Genomic DNA, 22,821 nt, shown 5'->3' with positions numbered 1-22,821 from the left:
GGGAAACAGAACCCTGGCTCTCAGGCCAATCTGCCAAATAAAGCAAAGTATTAGTTCATTGACATACAGAAGTTTTAATTAAAAGGCTATTAAAGAGATGAAATGCTCTATTTAGGAGATGGACCATGGCTTTCTTTAGAAAGCTTGTACCACATTTTGGCACACTTGCTACATAACTCTTCCCATTGATAAATATGAAGACAGCCAGTGATTAGATCATATGATTTGGCATCAGGTATACTAAGTGAATTCTGGGTCATGCTATTCAATCAGTGTGGCCTCTCTTTACCCATCTTTAAAATGCTACATGAACTTTATGCTGCAAACTAAACCTTTAAGAATTCCAAACCATTTAGTTCAGTAGTTGGAAGGGGAAAGAAAATAAAGCTGGCCAAAATTGAAACACACTGATTAAATGCCTCTGTATACTTGAAGGGAAAAGAATTTGGAGGGGAGGTTATTACACAACGTTTCCCCCCTGTTTTTGAATGTACTGCTTGTAGAGATGGTAATTACATTGGCCCGTTAAAATCAACCAGAAAACTTTTGGACACTCTCTCCACACACAAACTATTACTTAGAAACCATGGTGTATTCATAGTGAGGGAGTTGATCATGCTAAGCAGTTTTTTTAAAAAAAAACCCCAATATATTGCAGGAATATTTGTGAATCACCCTGGCTATGAATTGGTATGTAGGGTCAAATGACTCTAAATATGCTGAAAATTATCTACCATAAGGAATTAATTTTTTGCCAGACTTTCTCCATATTTTGTTAGGCATTATGGATTGTGCTTCATTTCCTTCTCCCAAATTTTCGGAGTGCTGCAGAAGCACCTTAGCAGCATACAGTGGATTATTTGTTAGTTTTTAAATTAATTTAGGTGGAATAACCCAACTCTTATTAAAAGTGCCACTGTAGATGATGATGATGATGATGATGATGATGATAATTACATTTGTATCCCGCCCCATGGCCAAAGCTCTTTGGGCTGTTTACATAGGATAAAAACACTTAAAAACAATATACAAAAATTTAAAAACATAAAAACATACAATTTAAAACCACAAAAACAAACAGGCATTATGCTACTACTGCTTTTGTATTTTGGGTGAACAGCTACATACAACTCTTGTACATTCATAAATAATGGCTCTGCTGTTCTTGGATGCTTTGCCTATTATTTATTTATTTATTTATTTATTTATTTATTTATTTAGCACCATCAATGTACATGGTGCTGTACAGAGTAAAACAGTAAATAGCAAGACCCTGCCGCATAGGCTTACATTCTAATAAAATCATAATAAAACAATAAGGAGGGGAAGAGAATGGACCAAACAGGCAGTATAAAAGTCAGAACAAATCAAGTTTTAAAAGCTTTAGAAAAAAGAAAAGTTTTTAGCTGCCCTTCATGGACAGGCGGGTAAGAAATAAATTATTATTATTATTATTATTATTATTATTATTATTATTATTATTATTCACCTGTTTACAACATATTCTTAACAAATTGCTTTATTTTTATATCACTTTTAAAGTTGTATTCCTAGAGGAGTGCAAAGATGTTAAAATCTCAATTTTGAAAAACATAGAAACTTGAAATTCTTTTGTGCATTCAACTATATCTATATATTGAGTTCTAGAGTCTCCAGCATGGTACCCATTGGGACCAATATGCCTTCAGATTCCTGTCTTGGTGCCTGCCAGGGGCCCTGCCCCTCCTGATTTCTATTTTATTAAGATATTTTTCATATATTTTACTGGGGGGCTGGCATGTTGCAAGTGAAGTGCTGCCTTCCAGTGTCACTGTATTTGAGTTCGAAAGTGGTTTTGTGTGTTTGTGCTCAGACCTTCATCTCTGCCTTGCACTTAAGTTCTCGAACAAGTTCCTTTAGTCTCAAAAACTTGACTTCTGCAAAATGGGTGTTGGGACTGGCGACCCCCCTCCATGGCAGCCATTTTATGAATGGTCAAGCCTCTCCTCCATGGCAGCCATTGTGTGAGAGGGCTCCTAGCACTCTCAAAATTGATCTAGATATTTAATTGATTGATTAAAATATTTCTTCACACAGCACATAAGTTAAGTTAATTTTCACTGATTTCCCCTTTTCGTCCTCGTACATTCCTCCAGAGCAGATTTTTGTAAGGTGGAGGGGCTGCAGTAAGACAGAGGAATTGCCAATAACTGCCTCTTTCCTGCCTCTGGCAGGAGTGACCCATGAGTGGAGTTCCACCCATGGAAAAGTCTGGATCTAGTCCAGTGTGTTTACAATTAATATTTATTTCCCTTGTAGTAAGGATCATACCTTTACAACTCACATTTTAATCTGTACAAAGCTTAAATGTATGAAAGTCATAGTTGCTTCAACCATAATTTTGCGTTGGCATTTTTATGCTCCATTGTTGCAGACAATGCTTCTGTCAAGATTTCATCTTTTACAAGTGCAAAATTCCTTAGTCTCAAAGTTCTTTATCTTGATTTTTATCTTTGGAATAAAGATAAAAGTCCTGGCTTCTAGGTCTTATTAGCACATCCCTTATACACACAATAAAGTTAGTTAATTTTTTAATATGGAGTTCTTATTATTTTTTTGTATTAGGTGCATGTCGCTTATAAAACTTTCAGGTTGTAGCATCTTGCTGCAGGATTTAATTAAAAACAAGGTTATGTTTACTCAGCAAACATTACCATTTAATTACAGATTTACTAAGTGAAAAGCTTCATGTTTTGCCAACTTTCCTGGTAAGTGAATTAATTAAACAGAGTTGGCAATGACTTGTGCTCCCAACCCATTCTGTGGTAAATCTCCCTTTCAAAATACTATTTGTATTGCTACCTTAAGAAAATAGGACTTGGGAAAACAATCCTGATGTTGCACGCATCGGATTTCAGCTAGGCTGCTTCGGAGTAAATGCCTTTGGCGTGATTGGTTACAGTTAGATGCAGTGAATTTGAACTGAGCTGTCCATGGTGGTATCCCCAAAGATGTTATGCCTACAGTGAACAGTGTGTATGCCAAGAGCTAATTTGCATATAACCTTGTGTACGTTTTATCCATGGTGTGGGGCAGAACAACACACGTTTGGGCCTTGTGCCCATTCCTACACATACAGGCCACCTGCCTCCGCCAAAGAGGTGGACAGATTTGTGTGGGCAGAGCCTATTCAAGGACAAAACTATTCATATAAGCCCTGGCTCACAGTTCAGCATTCCAGCTACTTAAATAAGTTACGTGGCTCTACTTTCACTTTCTTCTTCCTGCAAAAACCTTTTAAGCATTTAGCATTTAAATACTAATTTCCCCCCTCTGCCAACTTTATTATAGTTTCCCCATGCCTTTTCTTAGTGCCAAAGCAATCTATATCGGTCTTTACATTTGCCAGTAACTGAGCTAGTCTTAATACAAATGTTTAGTTGAATATTTATGTATATAAGGATATGCCTTATTTACGTGCTCAGGTTAACAAGGAATTAAGACAAAATGCCCAGGTTAGCAAAGTCTACTGGGTTAGCTTGAGTTCGACATGCTCATTTCTGGTTGCTTATTTTTCTCTGGGTCAAGAAAGTAACAAACTTTTTTAGCCCACTGCCCTTTAAATACTGAATTGTCTTTATTTTTTTAAACTTTATTTAATTATTGTGCATTGTACAACAAGCTTATAGTCAACAAATACAATAACAATCAACTATCCAAACAAACATTATAAAAAGAAACTGTTCCCATTCTTAATTTAATTTCATAAACAGTAGAATGTCCTTACAACACCGCTCATTTAACTAGATCCCTCCAGAATGATGTTTAGGAAGTTGGAGGCTTATAGGCCACCATCCCTTTGTTGATAAATGCAAGGAAGGGAAACCAGATTTCCATGAAGTGGTTGTGTTTGGCCACCCTTCTCAGAACTCTGCTATGGTGGGTTAGTCTCTCTGAAAGTGTGATTTTCCAGATATTGGTGAACCACCTCTGCATCATGGAACCGGCACCTGTTTTCCAATGTTGTACTATTTCTTCTACTCTGTACAGCACCATGTACACTGATGGTGCTATATAAATAAATAATAATAATAATTCTAGGTGCGCTGCTAGCAACGAAAACAGGATTGCTTCACAGGGTGGCAAATTGCCTCTTACATTATCCATTAGAGATAACAGTGCTAAGAGGGGTTCTTTGATCATGCTAGCTATTGTGCGTTTAACAACCGTTGAAATACATAGCTTGAAGGAGTGAGGGAGACGGACTGACTGAGGGAACATCAGGGCCTACTGCATTTGGACTCGCTCTCCACCTCCCCAGGTTAACGGACATCAGCTGGCCTGCAGGAAAGGAGGAGGACCAAGGAAGTCAGGCGCAGGCTGAGGGAACATCAGGGCTTGCTTCAGTTGGACTGCCCCATCCCAGGAAGATAAGAGACAATGCAGGGCCATTCCACCAGCCGTGCTAAAAAAAATACTTAACTTTTACTGTTTCCCTTCCCATCCCTTTTCCCATGTGTTTTGTATCTTTTTAGATTGTAATCCTACTGGAAGAGATTTTCTTATTTTACTAATTGATTGTAAGCTACTCTGGGAACCTTTTTTTGACTGAGGAGTGGGATAAAAATCCTGTAAACAAGTCCACGTGGGAAGGATATGTTTTGCCCAGTTTGTCTTCAGAACTAAGAAGGATCACCAAACCGGCTGCTTATCCCCATCAAGTAACTTCCCCAGTTCTTGTCATGTTTTTAGGTTGGGGAAAATTATGCTGCAGCCAAATTTAATATTGGATAGGATCGAAAGAACTGTTCTAGGTACATCCAAAGGCTTGAGTGTGCCCAATGGGGTTTTTGAGTTGGTTTCTTTAGAGCAGTAGAACGTTATATTAATGTTAAACACATGAGGCCGTAGTGAACATGTTGTGAGTTATTAAAAGGCAGGGTGCTTCACACAGGTTTTTTTAAAAAATAAATCTTTGCATATGCTATAGTGACTTGGTCTTCTACTTTACTCTGAAATGAAGTCTAAATTGTCTTAAAAGCCATCCATAGGAAGCCTGTACGTTGAGTGTGGCTGTGAAGGTGAATTATTCTTTTTCCAATTTGCCAATACTTTACTTATCCGGTTGGCTAAATGAGTAGATTATTCTTAATTTCAGAACAGCATATTTTATAGACCTAAGAATTGGAGGACTTCTAAATATAGTCTCAAGTAGTTAAATATGTTCATCCCTCCTCCTACCATTAACCATATAAATCATGTTGTAGCCTTTTCATCACTGTGAGCATTTATAAAATAACCTAGGATTTAAAATTGATTAACACCAAATTTGTTTTTCTTAGCGATTTGCATTGCTACTTTGGGTTCATTAATGCATTGGGACTGAAAAGTTGTATTATTTCTCCCTCCCCTCCCCCATCAGACCTCCCCCCCTCTTAGTTGCCAAGAAATACAACATATGTGTTTAGTATTCATCCAGACGAATATCCTTCCAAAATGCTTCACAGATTTTTTTTTCTGTTCTAAAATTCCTCAATGCCCTACTTATTTCTGGAGAGAGCTAAGTATTAAGTATTGCAGCAATGTTGTCATGTAGGTGTGGTGGAGCTTAAAATTGTTTTCCCTTTTCTTGGCTAAGCTAAAAACACACACACACATTCCATTTCTTTTTAAAGATTATAGTATAACAGTTTTTAAATTCCAATTCTGGCATTGGACAGATAAATAGTGCAGTAATCTCGAATTCAAATACGTGTTTTCATTAGTGTGATTTAGTTTGTCCCTGGGGAAGGAGATATCTACATTGTACCCTTTAACTTCGTTCTTTTGTGCGTATCACTGTATTTCAATATAGGTGCTTGGACCAATAAAGATTATCGATCTTCGGAGGAGTCTGCCTAAAAGAGAAGATGTAAACCAGTGGTGTTACCCTTTTCTGTTTCACAGTTGGCACAGTCCATTCTACTTTCCTAATTTAGTAACTGGAATAGAAATATGTGGAACAGGGCAGGCTTGGTATATCAGGCAAACTTCCAGGAGTATGGTGTTTCTAAGGAGGGACTTCTGGGGATAACAGTCAGCTACTTGAGCAGTTACCTTTTGCCAGTTCCTTGCAGAGTTTAAGGGAACACCGCAGTCTAAATAAAGCAGGTTGTTTTAAACACAACTGCTTGCTTTCGCAGAACAGCATCTAATCCCCCACCCGCCACCGTGCAGAACAGCATCTACATTAATTTTTTACAAATTAATGCAGCTTGGAAAACACTTGAATGAAAGAATGTTTCTGTGATATTTGTTTCCAACTACCCCAGAAACCAGGGGAAATTGCTGCTTATCTTTCTGATATAGAAACATTATACAATTTGATTAACAAACTGAGATCTCAAATATATTTTCAGTATGAAAAAATGTGAGTTGGCATGGCTAATTTCCCCCTTTTTTTACTTTCACTAATGTAAGGAAATTCTGAAACTGCTACATGCAATACATTAAGTATAGTTTATGGTGTTCAGTATATTTTGTAAAACAAAACAATTTCAACAGTTTGCGTGTTTTGATTGCAAGTGTCTGCTTTTCTTCAGAGAAGCCCGTGAAAACATTTTTACTCTAAAATGTTCTTGTTTCTCTTGTCAGCTGACATGTTTGTTCATGTAACCACAATTATTTAGCATTCTGCAGCATGATCCTAACCATGGTTTTTCTCTGGCAAATGTCCAATAGTAATGCAGCCTTACAATGCAATCCTACACATCTTTACAGAAATAGGTCCCATTGAGTTCAATGCAGCTTTTATCCTCAAAAAGTGCATTTAGGGTTGTAGCCTTCGAGTAATGGCATGAAGGGCAGGTTCTTGAAATCATGTTTGAGATGGATGCATATGAATATCAAAGATCAGTGGTAAAGTATGATTATACGTCAATGTAATTCCATCCTGATCACTCTGTAGAGAGAATAGATCTAAGGAAAATTTATTTATTTTTTACATTTCTATACGGCTCAATAGCCGGAGCTCTCTGGGCGGTTCACAAAAATTAAAACCATTCAAAGTATAAAACAACAGTATAAAACCATAATATAAAATACAATATAAACGCTCAACCAGATAAAAACAGCAGCAATGCAAAATTACAAATTTAAAAACCAAGTTAACATTTATTTATAGACTGTTAAAATGCTGGGAGAATAAAAAGGTCTTCACCTGGCGTCTAAAAGCATATAATGTAGGTGCCAAGCGAACCTCCTTAGGGAGCTCATTCCACAGCTGGGGTGCCACAGCAGAGAAGGCCCTCCTCCTGGTAGCCTAATGCGCAGTGCTGGTACTTCTAAAACTTGGCACGTAACATATGTATCCCACTATGTTGCCTATCAGTTGCAGTCACAGTGTACAAGTCTGGTACCAAATATCCAAAATGTTTGGGTTGTGCTGACGTGGCTGTTTATGAGGTCTGAAATGTCATTTGGCTGCTGTGTAAGGGATTTATGTATAACATTTCCCCCCTCCCCTTTTAATCTAAAAGGCTCCCATGGTAGCTTACAAAGATAAGAAACAGGACAGTTCCTACCCAAAGGTTTACAATCTAAAAGACACAACACAAAGGAAAGGGGAGAGAGGAGGGGAAAAGCAAATTCGGGTACTAGGTTCTTAGTTGCAAAGTTCAGCAGATCACAGGCACAGTGGAAGGGGTGCAGGTTACTCTCCCTTTGGTGCCCTTAGCATCCATTTGCTGCACCCTTTTTCTGCCCAGTTCTGTGTCTCACATCAGTTTGGGTGGTTCTGTCCTTTTGCATCTCAAGATAGTGCCAGTTCAGGAATTTTGCCAGTTTAGGAATTCCAACCAACCTTATTGCAAGCATCTATCATGTTTGGTTTATGAGATTAATATAACATGGCAGATGTTGCTAGTGTTTCTCATGTAAATTATGTTGTGCTAGCACAGCAGTTCTCAACCTGTGGGTCGGGACCCCTTTGGGGGTCGAATGACCCTTTCACAGGGGTCGCCTAAGACCATCGGAAAACACATATTTCCGATGGTCTTAGGAAACTGTATTATTATTATTATTATTATTATTATTATTATTATTATTTATTTATTTATATAGCACCATCAATGTACATGGTGCTGTACAGAGTAAAACAGTAAATAGCAAGACCCTGCCGCATAGGCTTACAATCTAATAAAATCATAGTAAAACAATAAGGAGGGGAAGAGAATGCCAACAGGTACAGGGTAGGGTAAGCAGGCACATGGTAGGGTAATGTCATGTATCATCTTTTGTATTATTAAAGCCATTGTTATGTATTATTTTCATTAGCAAACCATCCCATGACAATGAATTGTGTAGAGAAGAATGAAAATAATTTTATGGTTGGGGGTCACCACAACATGAGGAACTGTATTAAAGGGTCGCGGCATTAGGAAGGTTGAGAACCACTGTGCTAGCATAAGCAAACTCTAGTTCAACACCAGTGGCATTTGCTAGCACTATGGATTTTCCCAGACCTGCAGATTTACTGCCTATAAGTGCACCAATAGAAGCAATTTCTATTATTATTATTTATTTATTTATTTATATAGCACCATCAATGTACATGGTGCTGTACAGAGTAAAACAGTAAATAGCAAGACCCTGCCGCATAGGCTTACATTCTAATAAAATCATAATAAAACAATAAGGAGGGGAAGAGAATGCAAACAGGCACTGGGTAGGGTAAACAGGCACTGGGTAGGGTAAAACTAACAGTATAAAGTCAGAACAAAATCAAGTTTTAAAAGCTTTAGGAAAAAGAAAAGTTTTTAGCTGAGCTTTAAAAGCTGCGGTTGAACTTGTAGTTCGCAAATGTTCTGGAAGAGCGTTCCAGGCATAAGGGGCAGCCGAAGAAAATGGACGAAGCCGAGCAAGGGAAGTAGAGACCCTTCTGTTGTAGTCAATGAGTTGTCTAAATAAAAGTACTTGGAACTCTGTTGTAAAATCAGTCACTTTGGTTTTGGGTTTCAGCTTTATCTGCCTTTAAAGGAATACTGCTAACAAAACTGACTATACTGTTAATTTGGGCAGTATATAGAAATAATGAAGAAAGGAGAAATACAAATGCTAGTTGGTTTCTCCAAACTAGAAGACTTTTTCTATCACGATCCTGAGCAGATGTCTGTTTCAGAAGTCATGTGTACGGAGCCGTCCTGTTCTGTTTGCTTGATGATACCGCTTGTTTTCTTTCCATAGCACTGTTATTTCTTGCTTTTGAGGAGCTTTTGAAAACCTCTTTTGTTCATGTCACATTTCTTAGCATGCAATAAAATATTCATAATTCCCCTATATACTGGCTGCAGTAGCTAATACTTTTTTGTGGGTTGCTATAAAGTCTGAAATGGTTTAATGTTCCATTTTGGTGTTTGTAGAAAGGATTTTTGTGCTGACTCTGGTTTTTTTTTTGGGGGGGGGTGCTAAATGGAGCTGCATCTATCTTCAATATGTGTGGCAGAAATTACATACAAAACCAAAGCGATTTTATTTCTGTTTCAGTAGAGAAATTTCATACAATTTTTTCTTCCCCATTCTGCCCCCCAGATTTTTTGGACTTCAACTTCCATGAGCCACAACCACATCCCAATCAGGAATGCTTGGAGTTGTAGTTCTCTAAATCTGAAAACCCCCACATCGGGCAGAGAATTGCTAAAATTCCTGTGCAAAATTCTGGAATATATTACATAATCCACCAGAAGAATTTACTAATGTGCTTATGATTAAGCGTCAAGGCCTCCATATACAAAGCTCATTTGTATATAGAGAGTAATTCATAATTCTGAATATGGAAGAAGCTCTGCTGAAATTTTGGATGCAACAAGTCTCTTCTTTCCATTGATTCTTCTGTTTTATTTTATATGCGCCATTGCATGTTGAAATTAAAAGTGGTGAGAATTTAATTGATGATTCCAGAATACAGTGAGGATCATTTTGATTTTACTTGGATTTAGGACTTGTAGCAGCTGGTTATCAAGACAAGGACATCAACTATGTTCCTTTGCAAGTAGTGGTAAACATTAAAAACATTTATCTTAAAAGAACACCACGTTTCTCTGTTGCACTTTATAAAGTTACATGGTTTAACCCCGCCCCCCTTCAGACATTACTTTACTCTTCTTTGTATCTGTCTTTCTGGGGTGGGGTAGAGGATTTTGAGTCTCCTGACCTCTGATGTTTCCAATGGTAAATCGAGCCAAAGGACCAGAGGGAAAGTAATGTAGCGATACTTAACTCTAAAGAAAATTTAGTTGTCATGGCTGCTTTGATCATTTTCTGAGATCACTGTGATAAAATCCAAATAAAGAGCTCCAGGCTGCAGCATGGGGGGAAAAAGTACAAGTGGGGTTCTTTTGGTGTTTTTTGTTTTAATAGAAATGTATGCACTTCAACTGGGTCCTTCAGTAAATGAATTTGCTAGTGAGAATTGATTAGGCATGGCATGTGTGCCTAAAAGTGAAGGTCAAATATAGTGGCTTTATACAGTGATGGTAAATAATAATAATAATAATAATAATAATAATAATAATAATAATAATAATAATCCCGCTCCATCAGGCTTTTCCTCTTATCTGTTCACCCAGCAGTAGCCATCAAACTGGGCTTCTGCATCAGACTGTGCAGCCATGTGGGTCACTTGACAAGCCTCTCCCAATGAAGGGAACCTTCCAAAGCAGCCTTCCAAAGCACCAAACAACTCCACATTCAGTGGGGCTTCCCCGGGAGTTTTTGTAAACCTGAGGAACTTGAAAAACCTCAGCCACTGTTCACGTCTGCGGCTGGATTAATTGGGAATAATCTCTACTGTTTCCTCTTCTTCCATATTATTATTATTTTTATTTATTTATTTATTTATTTATTTATTTATTTATTTATTTATTACCCGCCTCTCCCTCTGGATCAAAGCAGGTTACAACACAAATGCAAAACATCGTAAAATACATATAATTGATTAAAACATACAAAACTAATACATTATTAAAAAGCAGCGCATTATTAAAAGGCACCTTAAAATTCAGCTTAGGGCATTCAGAGTAATGAATTACTCTCTCTTAAAACCAGTATTTAAGTTCCATTTTCCCCTGTTCATTTCATTTCACTTGCTCTTCCACTCTTTGAATCCGCTTACTTTACAGGTTTCTCTTGAGCCCTTTGTGAAGTATGGACTCACTTATCCATACTATCTTGTTAACCCTGCTGAATTCTCCTTATAGGTCAGATGTATGAAATGTCTCATCTTTGGATAACAGGCCGTGGGGAGTATCTCCAGTACAAACCTCATTCAACTGAATAAAAGGCAGGAACACAGGTTTGTCAAAGAGATTTCCAGTGATGAAACGCCTTGCTGCTAAACAAGATCCCACAACTCAGTAGGATCCCCAAATCACCTTGCGATTCAAGTGAATGGTCTTGCCATTTCAGCCTTAGAACACTAGTAAGTAACATTCCTCCAGGTTTACTAAGTCTCAAGGGTGGAATGTAGCTGAGATTGAAACTCTGTATTTAATCTGGCAGATCTGAGCTTTCTTCTGTGAGTGCAAAGATAGCTTCTTTTGCAGAAGCATGGGACGGAGAATGTCTAGTTGGCAAAAGAATCACTGTCCAGTTGGCAAAATATTCCCCTTATCTCCCTTATTAAAGCTTGCCCACAGAGCGGAAGAAAAACCTCCTACCAGTTGCTGCTTTAGAATGAGAAGACTGTGCCATAAGTCATAGTTAACATAACTTGATAGTTCATTTAAATTGAATCCTTACCCCCCTCTTTTTGTTAAGATCTTGCAAAATGCCAAAGGAATTACAAGGAAACATTCATATTAGCGACAAGGGCCTTTCTTCTAAGTTCCCTGCACTCTCCTCAATGGGGTGTGTGTGTGCATTATCCTATGGTGACTCTTTGGGTGCAGCCTGGAGATTGTTCCAATGATCCCTGGTTCTTCTTCGTGGTCTCTGTGCATCACACATATGGGCTCTGCACCTGCGCGGAGCTACTATCGGGAAAACCTCCAAAGCTGAGATTTGGGCGGGAGCCCTCCCCCACTCTCCAGTGCGCATGATAGGCTGATCTTGATAGGCTGGAGTGCTGGGCTGAAAACAACAGAATGAAATTTAATAGGGATAAATGCCAAGTTCTACATTTAGGGAATAGAAACCAAATGCACAGTTACAAGATGGGGGACACTTGGCTCAGCAATACTACAAACGAGAAGGATCTTGGAATTGTTGTAGATCACAAGCTGAATATGAGCCAACAGTGCGATTGGCTGCAAGAAAGGCAAATGCTATTTTGGGCTGCATTAATAGAAGTATAGCTTCCAAATCACGTGAGGTACTGGTTCCTCTCTATTCGGCCCTGGTTAGGCATCTAGAGTATTGTGTCCAGTTCTGGGCTCCAAAATTCAAGAAGGACGCAGACAAGCTGGAGCGTGTTCAGAAGAGGGCAACCAGGATGATCAGAGGTCTAGAAACAAAGCCCTATGAAGAGAGACTGAAAGAACTGGGCATGTTTAGCCTGGAGAAGAGAAGATTGAGGGGAGACATGATAGCAGTCTTCAAATACTTAAAAGGTTTTCACACAGAGGAGGGCCAGGATCTCTTCTCGATCCTCCCAGAGTGCAGGACACAGAATAACGGGCTCAAGTTAAAGGAAGCCAGATTCCGGCTGGACATCAGGAAAAACTTCCTAACTGTTAGAGCAGTGCGACGGTGGAATCAGTTACCTAGGGAGGTTGTGGGCTCTCCCACACTAGAGGCCTTCAAGAGGCAGCTGGACAGCCCTCTGTCAGGGATGCTTTAGGGTGGATTCCTGCACTGAGCAGGGGGTTGGACTTGATGGCCTTGTAGGCCCCTTCCAACTCTGCTATTCTATGATTCTATGTCTAGGAGGGTTCCCTCCCATTTCCCAGTTCTCCTTCGACCACCTCACGGCTACATCGTGAGGCATTAAATCGTAGAGCTGAGCTTCTTTCTTCTTTCCTAAACACCTATACTTACTGTTCTTCTTTCTTCTTCGTATTTTTTCTTTTTTTAAAAAAAATTGTTTGGTAAACAGTTAGACTGTTAGCGATTGCTGGTCGTGTTCTTCCCGCCAGATTGTATGGCCTTGAGGGGGCCCCCTTCTGAAAGTGTACCCGTTGTGGTAGTGAATTGCCACCATTGGACGGCCATAACCTCTGTTACAATTGAGAGAAGAAAAGGATCTGCCTCTGGAACTGATGCCAACGTCATGTGGGAATTGGTGGTAGTTGGCTTCACGGTTACATTCCTTAGAGGGGAATACACATTATCTTCCAAGTTTTGCACAAAGCAAAAAGATAACGTAATCTCCCAGGGAGTGGTGTTTGGCTGCTATTTCGTATTTCAGCTTAAAAATTAGTGCCCCAGTCCAGCTTCACACTGAATACAAGTGCCAGAGTTGAGTGTGCTTCGCTCCAGTCGGATGATCTTTTGTAGCAGATGACTGGAAAGCAGCCAATGTAATGCCAGTTTTTAAAAAAAGGGATCCAGGAAATTACGGTCCTGCTAGCTTAATGTCTGTGCCGGATAAAACATGCTACCGTCTCTCCCATTCTCAAAAAACCCACTCTTGATCGACTTTCTCTGTCTAACTACCGACCTGTCTCTCTGTTGCCCCTTGTCTCAAAGATTCTGGAACGTGTGGTCTACTCTCGCTGTCTTGACTTTCTCTCTAGTAACTCTGCTCTGGATCCCTTTCAATCTGGATTCCGTCCTTTGCATTCCACTGAAACAGCCCTTACCAAGATCACCAACGATCTTCTCACTGCCAAGTCTAAGGGCCATTATTCCGTCCTTATTCTCCTTGATCTAACTGCAGCCTTTGACACGGTTGATCACGATCTTCTCTTAGATTCCCTCCATGACCTTGGACTCTGTGGCTCTGTCTATAACTGGTTCGCCTCCTATCTAGAGGGTCGCTCTTTCAGCGTGTCGGCTAACGGCAGCTCGTCCTCCTCCTTTCCCCTTTCAGTAGGGGTTCCGCAAGGCTCGGTGCTTGGCCCGCTGCTGTTTTCTCTATACATGCTGCCCTTGGGTAAACTTATTCAATCTCATGGCCTCCAATATCACCTGTATGCCGATGACACACAACTATACCTCTCATCTCCGGAACTTTCTCCTGATGTCCACGATCGTATCTCAGCATGTCTTTCAGATATCTCAGCCTGGCTGCTTCATCGCCGTTTGAAACTCAATATGGCAAAAACTGAACTGCTTGTTTTTCCTCCTAAACCTTCTCCTCATCTCTCATTCTCTCTTACTGTCAACGATGTCACGCTTACTCCAGTCAAGGAAACTCGTAGCCTTGGCTTTATATTTGATTCCTCGCTCTCCTTTATTCCTCATATCGAGGCAGTAGCTAAATCTTGTCGTTTCTTCCTGTATAATATTGCCAGGATTCGACCATTTTTGTCTGTCTCTTCTGCCAAGACTCTCGTTCACGCACTGGTTATCTCTCGGTTGGACTACTGCAACCTCCTCCTTTCTGGCCTCCCCTCATCTCACATCAGTCCGCTGGTCTCTGTCCACCACTCTGCCGCTAAGATCATCTTCCTGTCCCGCCGCTCTGACCATGTCACTCCGCTTCTGAAATCTCTTCATTGGCTCCCAATTCATTCCAGAATCCAATATAAACTTCTCCTGTTGACCTTCAAAGCTTTTCACGGTCTAGCTCCTGCCTATCTCTCCTCTCTCATCTCACACTATTGCCCCGCTCGTGCTCTTCGCTCCTCTGATGCCATGCTTCTTGCCTGCCCAAGGGTCTCTACTTCCCTTTCTCGGCTTCGCCCATTTTCCTCTGCTGCCCCTCATGCCTGGAATGCTCTTCCAGAACACCTGAGAACTACCAACTCAATCACAGCTTTTAAAACACAGCTAAAAACTTTTCTTTTCCCTATAGCTTTTAAACTTTGAGTTTGTTCTGACTCTATACTGTTAGCTTCACCCTTCCCGGTGCCTGTTTACACTTCCCTGTGCCTGTTTGCATTCTCTTTCCCTCCTTATTGTTTACTACAACTTTATTAGATTGTAAGCCTATGCGGCAGGGTCTTGCTATTTACTGTGTTATCTGTACAGCACCATGTACATCGATGGTGCTATATAAATAAATAAATAATAATAATAATAATAATAAATTGAAAAGAAAGCGTTATTAAAGTAAAAATGGTCAAGCGTATAGAAATTGCATACAAAAGGGCCTGTTTTGCCTGACTCCATTTCTTGAGTTGACCACCTGTGCTTTGACCCTGTGCCTGTTACCTTGATTTCTTCTGCCTTTGCCTGAACTCCCTTGAATTAAAACCTATATCCTGGAACGTTGGCCTGGTTTATTACTTTGCCTTGTGGTTAGCCCTATCACTGAGACTGCTTACAACCAGCACAGGACAGAGAGTGAGCCAGGGTTCCTTTCTCTTCAGTTGGCACACATCCAGCATTGTGGATGGGCTTACTGGGTGCTGAACATACGGTAAACAGCCTGTGATGATGGGAAATCCCTTCCTTGGTGCACTTCAATGGAAAACAGAAACGTGGGGAACCCAGCCAGCTCTACCCAAGGGTAGAGGCAAGCTGCAATCTATTTAGAAATAGACTTTTGAGACTGTTCCAATCTGCACTAGCACAACGTGATTCAAATGCCTGTGGCGTAAATACACCTTAGTGCTGTTTAGTTCAATGTTGTTTGTTGATTTCACAATCAAATGTTTTAATCGCCCCAGACAGCCCAACTACCGGGCCAAACCTCTCAAGAGAGCCAAAGGAGCCATGACAGCTAAGGAGGCTGCACCAGGCAGTCGGATAACACAGCGGACATGTCTAGAGCTGGGCAGGTGATTCACTGGTGAAAGTAAGGTCTGCTGTAATGTCAGAACAGTTGGCCAGTAATGCAAGGCAGATGGATGATGGATGATGGAAATGTGAGACAAAAATGAGATGAGATAATCCTCATCTTGCTATATGAAGAGGTCTTACCTAATTCCTTGTAGAAAGGTGAACCCAGGAAACCTGGTTTTGTGTCTGCACACTTCACCGGTTCCTAGGAATTGCCAAGCAATTGTTTGTTTAAAACTCTTTAGTCTCTAGCTGATACATGAGGCTAGATAGGTTTCTTCAGTTTTTCCTTCCAAGCATATTGTATGATCATTAGCTTTATCAATGGGCTGTTGGCTTTTATGACTGGATTAGGTAAATGCAATTTACCAGTGGCCATAACTGTTTTGAAAACTGGACTGTTGTCGCATTGAGACATGAATGCTGTTTGCTGTGCTACATAATGTAGTGAATAGTTTCTTCTTCTCCTCATCCCGCATTATTAGCCATATTGGAAAATCACATCCATTTTCAGTTGCTTTATTGGTACAATAACTGGTGTGAATAAAAGCAATATATTCTTCCACACCTCATCCAATCAGATGTAAGCAAAGTGAATAATTGTAAGAAGCTTTTGTGAGGTGTGTTGTATATGTCTGCTGAATGCACTATCCGAGGATGGAATTGGACAACCAGTACTGTTTTTGGAAAGATTAAATTAATGGTCATATTTTGCCAGACAGAGTTTGTTAAGCCTAACTTGAAAGAGTTTAATACATAACAAATCTAAAAAGTGTTTTCCAGTTGTTTAGTTGTGTCTCGGGTCTTGTTAATTAAGACAAATTATATTCGTTAAGGTACTTGCTATCAGTGCTTTACTGTCTTCTACGTAGGATGAACAGGCCGCTACATGGACACAAATCTGACATCAGGAATGGTGGTGTTTGGAAGCCAGAATGGGTGACATTTCAATCTCCCCACCCCGCCCACAATCCTGGGCAGCATGTGTATATAAATCTGCCAATTTGAGGTTAACACTTCATGTATCTGATTAAATGGATGGTGTTCACAAAAGCTTATACCTGAATAAATCTGTTAATCTTTAAGGTGCTACAAGACTTGTTTTTCCTTCACAGGTTGAAACTGCTCCTCCTTTGGAAATTGTTATTAAAATGATGTAAGCCTAGTGACCACAGCAGCAATTTCTGTTAATTTTAATGTATGCTGTGATAACTTAATTTTCAGGAGAGCTAAACCGTTGCCACCTTATGTAAGTTATTTACAGCCAGAATCTCGCTTAAATTTTCTTCATGATTAATCACAGTTTCCTAGGGCAATATGGAATATATAATATACTCTATGCACTTTAAACCATATTGTATGTGGACTTAAGTACCAAACTCTAGCGTCAATGTGTTGGGTTTATTCTTGATTTCCCTCACATTTATTAAACATATTGGTTGCTAATTTATTGAATGTGTTGGTTGATAACATCATTCAGTAAATGCATATTTGGTATGATTATAAAAACATTCTGACAATAGAATAAAAAGCAGTTGCTTCTTTTTATTGTTCAAACGTTTCTGGTTATGGCTATAATACTTTTACTATGTACAGCACCATGTACATTGATGGTGCTATATAAATAAATAAATAAATAAATAAATAAATAATAATAACAACAGTCCATACTCTCAGTTGCCGTTATGTGTACACCAGGTCACAGCCTGTGAATTGTGCACCCATTGAGAGTGAGTTTCTGAGAGAGGGTGTCTTCATCTGCTGCTCTTTCATTTTGCTTGTCACAGTCAGGCTCCCCATTCTTCCAAAGGACGTGCACTGACCTGGTAGACCTCCTGTTGCACCAGGGGAATTGAGGTTCCTAATGGGTGCTTATATATGAACAGTGTAAGTATATGACATCAGAGAGTGCTGTACATTTGCCCTTGGTATATGCCTTGGTGTCTGTGTTTGAGGGTGCTTCTCTGGGAGGAGTTGGTGTTGAAATTAAGAGTTGTACTGGAACCTTTATCAACTGTTAATGTTCTACCACTGTGTGCCCTGGCTCTGTGCAAGGAAGCATATATTCTGAGTTTTGCCAGTACTAACAATGGGTAATGTTCATCAACTGGTCACTGTGATTGCGCCACTGATATCTTTCCCCAGTGCAGGGTACAAGCACACATATATTTTGGAGGGTTAAGTCCTACAGCGTCACCTTTCATGCTTACTTTGTGTCTTATAAAAAGAAACATGCAACAGCCTGTTAAGGGATGTTAACCCAATACATAGTTCCTCGATATTGCAGGGAAGAGGAGGACGCTCCGTCACCATGGGTGTCTGAAATCCTTCAAGGGTTTAGATGGGGGCGTAGGGAGATGGAGGATCTTGAGGAGGCCTGCTTTGAGGCATGAGCTCTGCCTTCCTGTGAGTTAACCTCCTTCATTCCTTTGTCTTTACAATTCCTGTTGCAGCAGGGCAATTGAGGTTCCTGATGAGTGCTTATATATAAACAGAGTATCTATATGGCATTAGAGAGTGCTGTTAATTTGCCCTTTCTATATTTTTAGCCTTGGTTCCTTCTTGTGCAAAATGTTCAATATAGGGTACTTCGCACAAAGCCCTGACTTGTGTGCTCGTAGTTTGTAAATGCTAGGGCAGAGTGACATAGCCCCTTGCTATGAACTTTTGCTCACTCTGTTCACTTGCTGGAGTTTATATTCCTTTTACAGTGCCGACATTATTTGGTTTTGGAACTAGTCAGAATCTTGGCTGTAGAGTGGATATCTTCCGGGACTCTCTGTTGACTTCTGCAGAAATGTTTTTACTTACACTACTTATTTTGTAGGTGTAACATTATGATGTTGGGTGCAGGGCCAGCGTCTGAGCATGAGATTATGACTAAGCCCTACTGCTTGAGCTCTGCCAATGCAATGCTCTATCACTGTAAATCCACTGTGTTGTTGTAACGTTTTTTTCCACCACCAGCATGAGTAGATTTAGTAGCGATCCAGTCCTCATCTAGCTGATGAAATGAGATGTAGGGCTATTCTTGCTATATATGCCTCTAACATATGGTGTTTGAAGAATAAGAAGAAGATGGGATATTTGGACGGATGCTTCTCTGGATAGACAACAAGAAAGAGAAAAAGATTTATCTCACTCTAAGATTTGCGGGGGGGGGGGAATACTTTGGCCTGTGCTATGTCGGGATTCTTGCCCATTTGCCAAGTGTAGCTTTGAAGGTTGGGCAGTTTTGCATGACTATTTTTAGTGGCAATTGAGAGGCTGTGGTTGAAAATAGCTGGGCCTTTTCCTTGCCAATCAGTGGTTTTGGCATTGTATAGGAAGCTTTCTTTATACTATTCACTACACTTTGCACTTAAACAAGGCTGTTATGCTACTGTTTGTGCCACAGTCCTGCTGTGTGGTTCAGAGGGCAGAATTTTCACCCACCCCTTCCTTGTAAGTATAACATCAGCTAATGTGGTTGTGCCTGCCTCCTGTTTCCCCACTTCTCTTCTCTTTGTACTGGTTTCTTTTTCTTCCTTCAAAACCTATCCATGCTTAGCTAACTGGCCCCATTCCCCCTTCTCCTTTCATACTCTTACAGCTGTAGAAGGACAAGAGTAATTGCCTACCCATCTTCGTTTTGTCTTAGTTACTCTTTGCAAAGCTCAAACATTTTCCTATCCCAATTGCCAAGTCCTGACAACCTTAAACATAATCTTTTCCCCATGGCATCTCCTCATACTGAATGTAGTGTTTTGCAAAGGGATCTTGTGAAATAGCTGAGATCAGTTGCCTGTATTGTTCATCAGTTTCTTCTGGGTTTAATGGATATCACATTAGAACTCTCTCCTTCTGATGTATTTTTTAAGCTCAAAAACCTATTTTGCCTTTCTACTCCTTTTCTGGTAAATTTGAAAAGAAGGGTCATTAAGGTCCTGTTCCCTCCCTCCCTCCCTCCTCTAGTTCCCATACTGCTCCATGTCTTGGAATAACTAAGCCTGCGTTCAGGCTGATATAAGAATGAGTGAGAGACGAGAGACAGAAGACTGTCTCAACTGGGGATCCAGGCTTTGGCTAGAGTGTTGGGAGATACAGGTTCTAGTCCCCACTCAGCCATAGAAGCTCACTGGGTGAATTTGGGCTGGTCCCAGACTCTCAGCCCAACCTACCTCACAGGGTTGTTGTGAGGATAGAAATGGAAAGGAGGATTATGTACTCCACCTTGTTCCTTGGAGGAAAAACGTTGAGATATAAACGCAATCAACCAATCAATCAATTTAGAGTGCCTTTGATATCCCAACCTCTGTTGTTAAACAACTTGGAGGGTCTACTCATCAGCCTCTTTTCCTTTCTCCAAGTTCTTCCAACCCTCATTATATATCTGCTAATGTGCACAGTCTCTATACCTGCCCAATCTTCCCAACTGGTTCCTTTCAGTTCTCTGTAAGTTAGAATCTAGCCAAAGTCTGCCAATTACCCAACATTTCATCCCTTGGTTCCTTCTTCCCTTACATTTTCAGACAGCCCAGTGGTGATGTCTCTGTTGGGGAATATTGCATTACAACTTCTGTGGGTTTTTTTTTTTAATGTCTCAGTGCCTTGAAAGAGGTGCAAAATATGAGTCCTACCTTTTCTAAGGATTTTCTTTTTTAGTTCTGTGTGTGTTTTGGAGTCTCACTTTCTATCCTACCATGACCACTAGAAACAATCTTATTTTAATTAACATGTGATGGTTGTGATTTTTATTGCAAGGCTTTCAGAAAACTCATGAGAATTGGCAAGAGCATTTTCATATTGGTTCACGAGTCCTTTTCCCATTTAGGGATATATAGCTTCTCCTTACACCTATCTCTTTCTCCATTGTGTCTAATGGAGCTTCAAATTAACATAGCTGTTTGTTTATTTGTTAGGGGAAAACCATCATAAAAGAAGTTGGCACCGCTTTGGGAACAGAGTCTTTAGGTGCTAAGTGCAAAGAAAGTATCTAAGTTGCAAGGGAATCTAAGTTGCAAGGGAATTTCTGTTAAGTTTAATATTCTTGTGCTTGGCCTCCTAAAGCATCTCAACTAGCCTGTTGGAGTGTACTCCGTAAATAATAAAGGTTACCAGAGTCTTTGAAATAATTCAGAACCTGCCATATTTATGATCATGTAGGTCAGTCCTGCACAAGTTGTGACCCACCTAACCAAACACAGTATATTGCCCCTGTATGGCAACCATTTTTATCTTGATTGACCTCCTGAGTGTCAGAATGGTACTGGGTGACAAATACAGCGGATGCTGCAATAAGACAAATATGTAAGAGTTTTCCTCCTTGAGTTGCTTTCCATTAAGCTTTAAATAGTGTGGAATACAATGTGGAATGTAATTTGCTGTTTTGTTTGTAGAGGTTGGGGATCTTAGAGAGCTACAGACACTGGACATCTCAACCAATCATTTGATCACTTTGCCTGAACGGCTGCACAAGTGCCTCTCCCTTCAGTACCTAACTGCTGACCGGAACCATCTATGGTATGTCCCTCGCCATCTCTGTCAGCTTCCCAGTCTCAATGAATTGTCCATGGCTGGAAACTGCCTTGCCTTCCTGCCACTTGGTGAGTGATTCATTCTCTCTCTCTCTCTCTCTCTCTCTGTCAACCACTCCCCCTCGGTCACACAAATAATTTTTAATTAAATCCTTACGTTAACCATACATAATTGGGGGAAAGTAGAAAGGAGGGGGGAGGAAAAGTAGAATGGGGGAGGCAATCTCAATTACCTAATTTATCTAAAGTTATTTCTGTTATTGATCATGCCAGATCCAAATACCCATCCTTTTGTATTAGAAACCAAAGAGGCATCGGGTATACCATTAAATACAGCCACCCAGTTTTCGGACTTTGATTAATACTGATTAGCTGAGCTTTGATGAAATATCAGTTAAGCCAAACGTTATAATTCCAGATGTAACCGAACCATTCTAATTAGCAGGCATTGGTAACCTCAAGATTGGATTACTGCAACGCGCTCTATGTGGGGCTGCCCTTGAAGCTGCTCCGGAAGCTGGAGCTAGTGCAGAATGCTGCAGCTCGGCTGTTGTCTGGAGCTGCCCCTTTCCGGCATGTAACTCCTCTGCTGAGGGAACTGCACTGGCTGCCTATTCGCTATCGGGCCAGGTTTAAGGTTCTTGTACTTGTGTACAAAGCCCTAAACAACTTGGGACCAGGATACCTGAGAGAGCGCCTTCTCCCCTACCAACCTGCCCGGTCACTGAGGTCATCCGAGGGCCTGCTCCTGGTGGTTCCACACAGATCCATCCTCCGATTGGAATCCACCAGGGGAAGAGCCTTCAGCGTGGTGGCCCCCCTCCTGTGGAATTCCCTGCCTCTGGAGGTCAGGCAGGCGCCAACCTTGTACTCCTTTCGGCGCCTCCTGAAAACATCTTTATTCTAAGAAGCCTTTCTCTAACATGCAGCCTTGGATTACTGTTATTGCTTCTTTAAAATTTTGTTTTAACTGTCTTTATTCTGTTTTCATTTTCATTTTACATTGTACACTGCTCCGAAATTTTTCAATGGGGAGTGGTATATAAATATTCTAAATAATAAATAAATAAATAAATAAAATAAGGGGAGACACGACAGAGGTGTACAAAGTCATGTATGATATGAAACTTTTCTCTCTCTCTCATAATACTAGAACCCAATGGGGTCATTAACTGAAGCTGATTGGTGGGAAATTCAGGACAGATAAAAGGAAGGACTTCTTCACATGATCCATAGTCAAACTACGGAATTAGTTACTACAATATGTAGTGATGGCCATGAATTTGGACAGCTTTAAAAGGGGATTAGACAAATTCCTGGATGACAAGGCTACCAATGGCTGCTAGACCTGATGGCTGTGTGCTACCTCTAATAGCAGAGGCAGTAAGCCTGTATACACCAGTTGCTGGGGAACATGGGTGGGAGGGTGCTGTGGCACCTTTGTCCTACTTGTGGGTTCCTGCTC

General features: G+C 40.4%; 1 protein-coding gene across 3 annotated transcripts in view; it reads left to right on the top strand.

The window, feature by feature from the left end:
- LRRC28 (leucine rich repeat containing 28) overlaps positions 1–22,821 on the top strand; it is a 61,035-nt gene that overhangs the window by 21,296 nt on the left and 16,918 nt on the right. Inside the window, exon 6 of one of the 3 annotated variants that reach the window (XM_063142166.1) lies at positions 21,221–21,425. The exons of 1 other annotated variant lie outside the window; for it this stretch is intronic. In XM_063142166.1, the coding sequence (XP_062998236.1) occupies positions 21,221–21,425 (205 nt within the window). Of the gene's footprint in view, positions 1–21,218; positions 21,426–22,821 lie in introns of all 3 variants that reach the window. One more of the 3 variants, XM_063142167.1, reaches the window with a different exon arrangement.

Source organism: Elgaria multicarinata, chromosome 16 (assembly GCF_023053635.1).
Source record: "Elgaria multicarinata webbii isolate HBS135686 ecotype San Diego chromosome 16, rElgMul1.1.pri, whole genome shotgun sequence".
In the NCBI taxonomy this organism is placed as follows: domain Eukaryota; kingdom Metazoa; phylum Chordata; class Lepidosauria; order Squamata; family Anguidae; genus Elgaria; species Elgaria multicarinata.
This window is presented reverse-complemented; position numbering and strand designations above follow the sequence as displayed.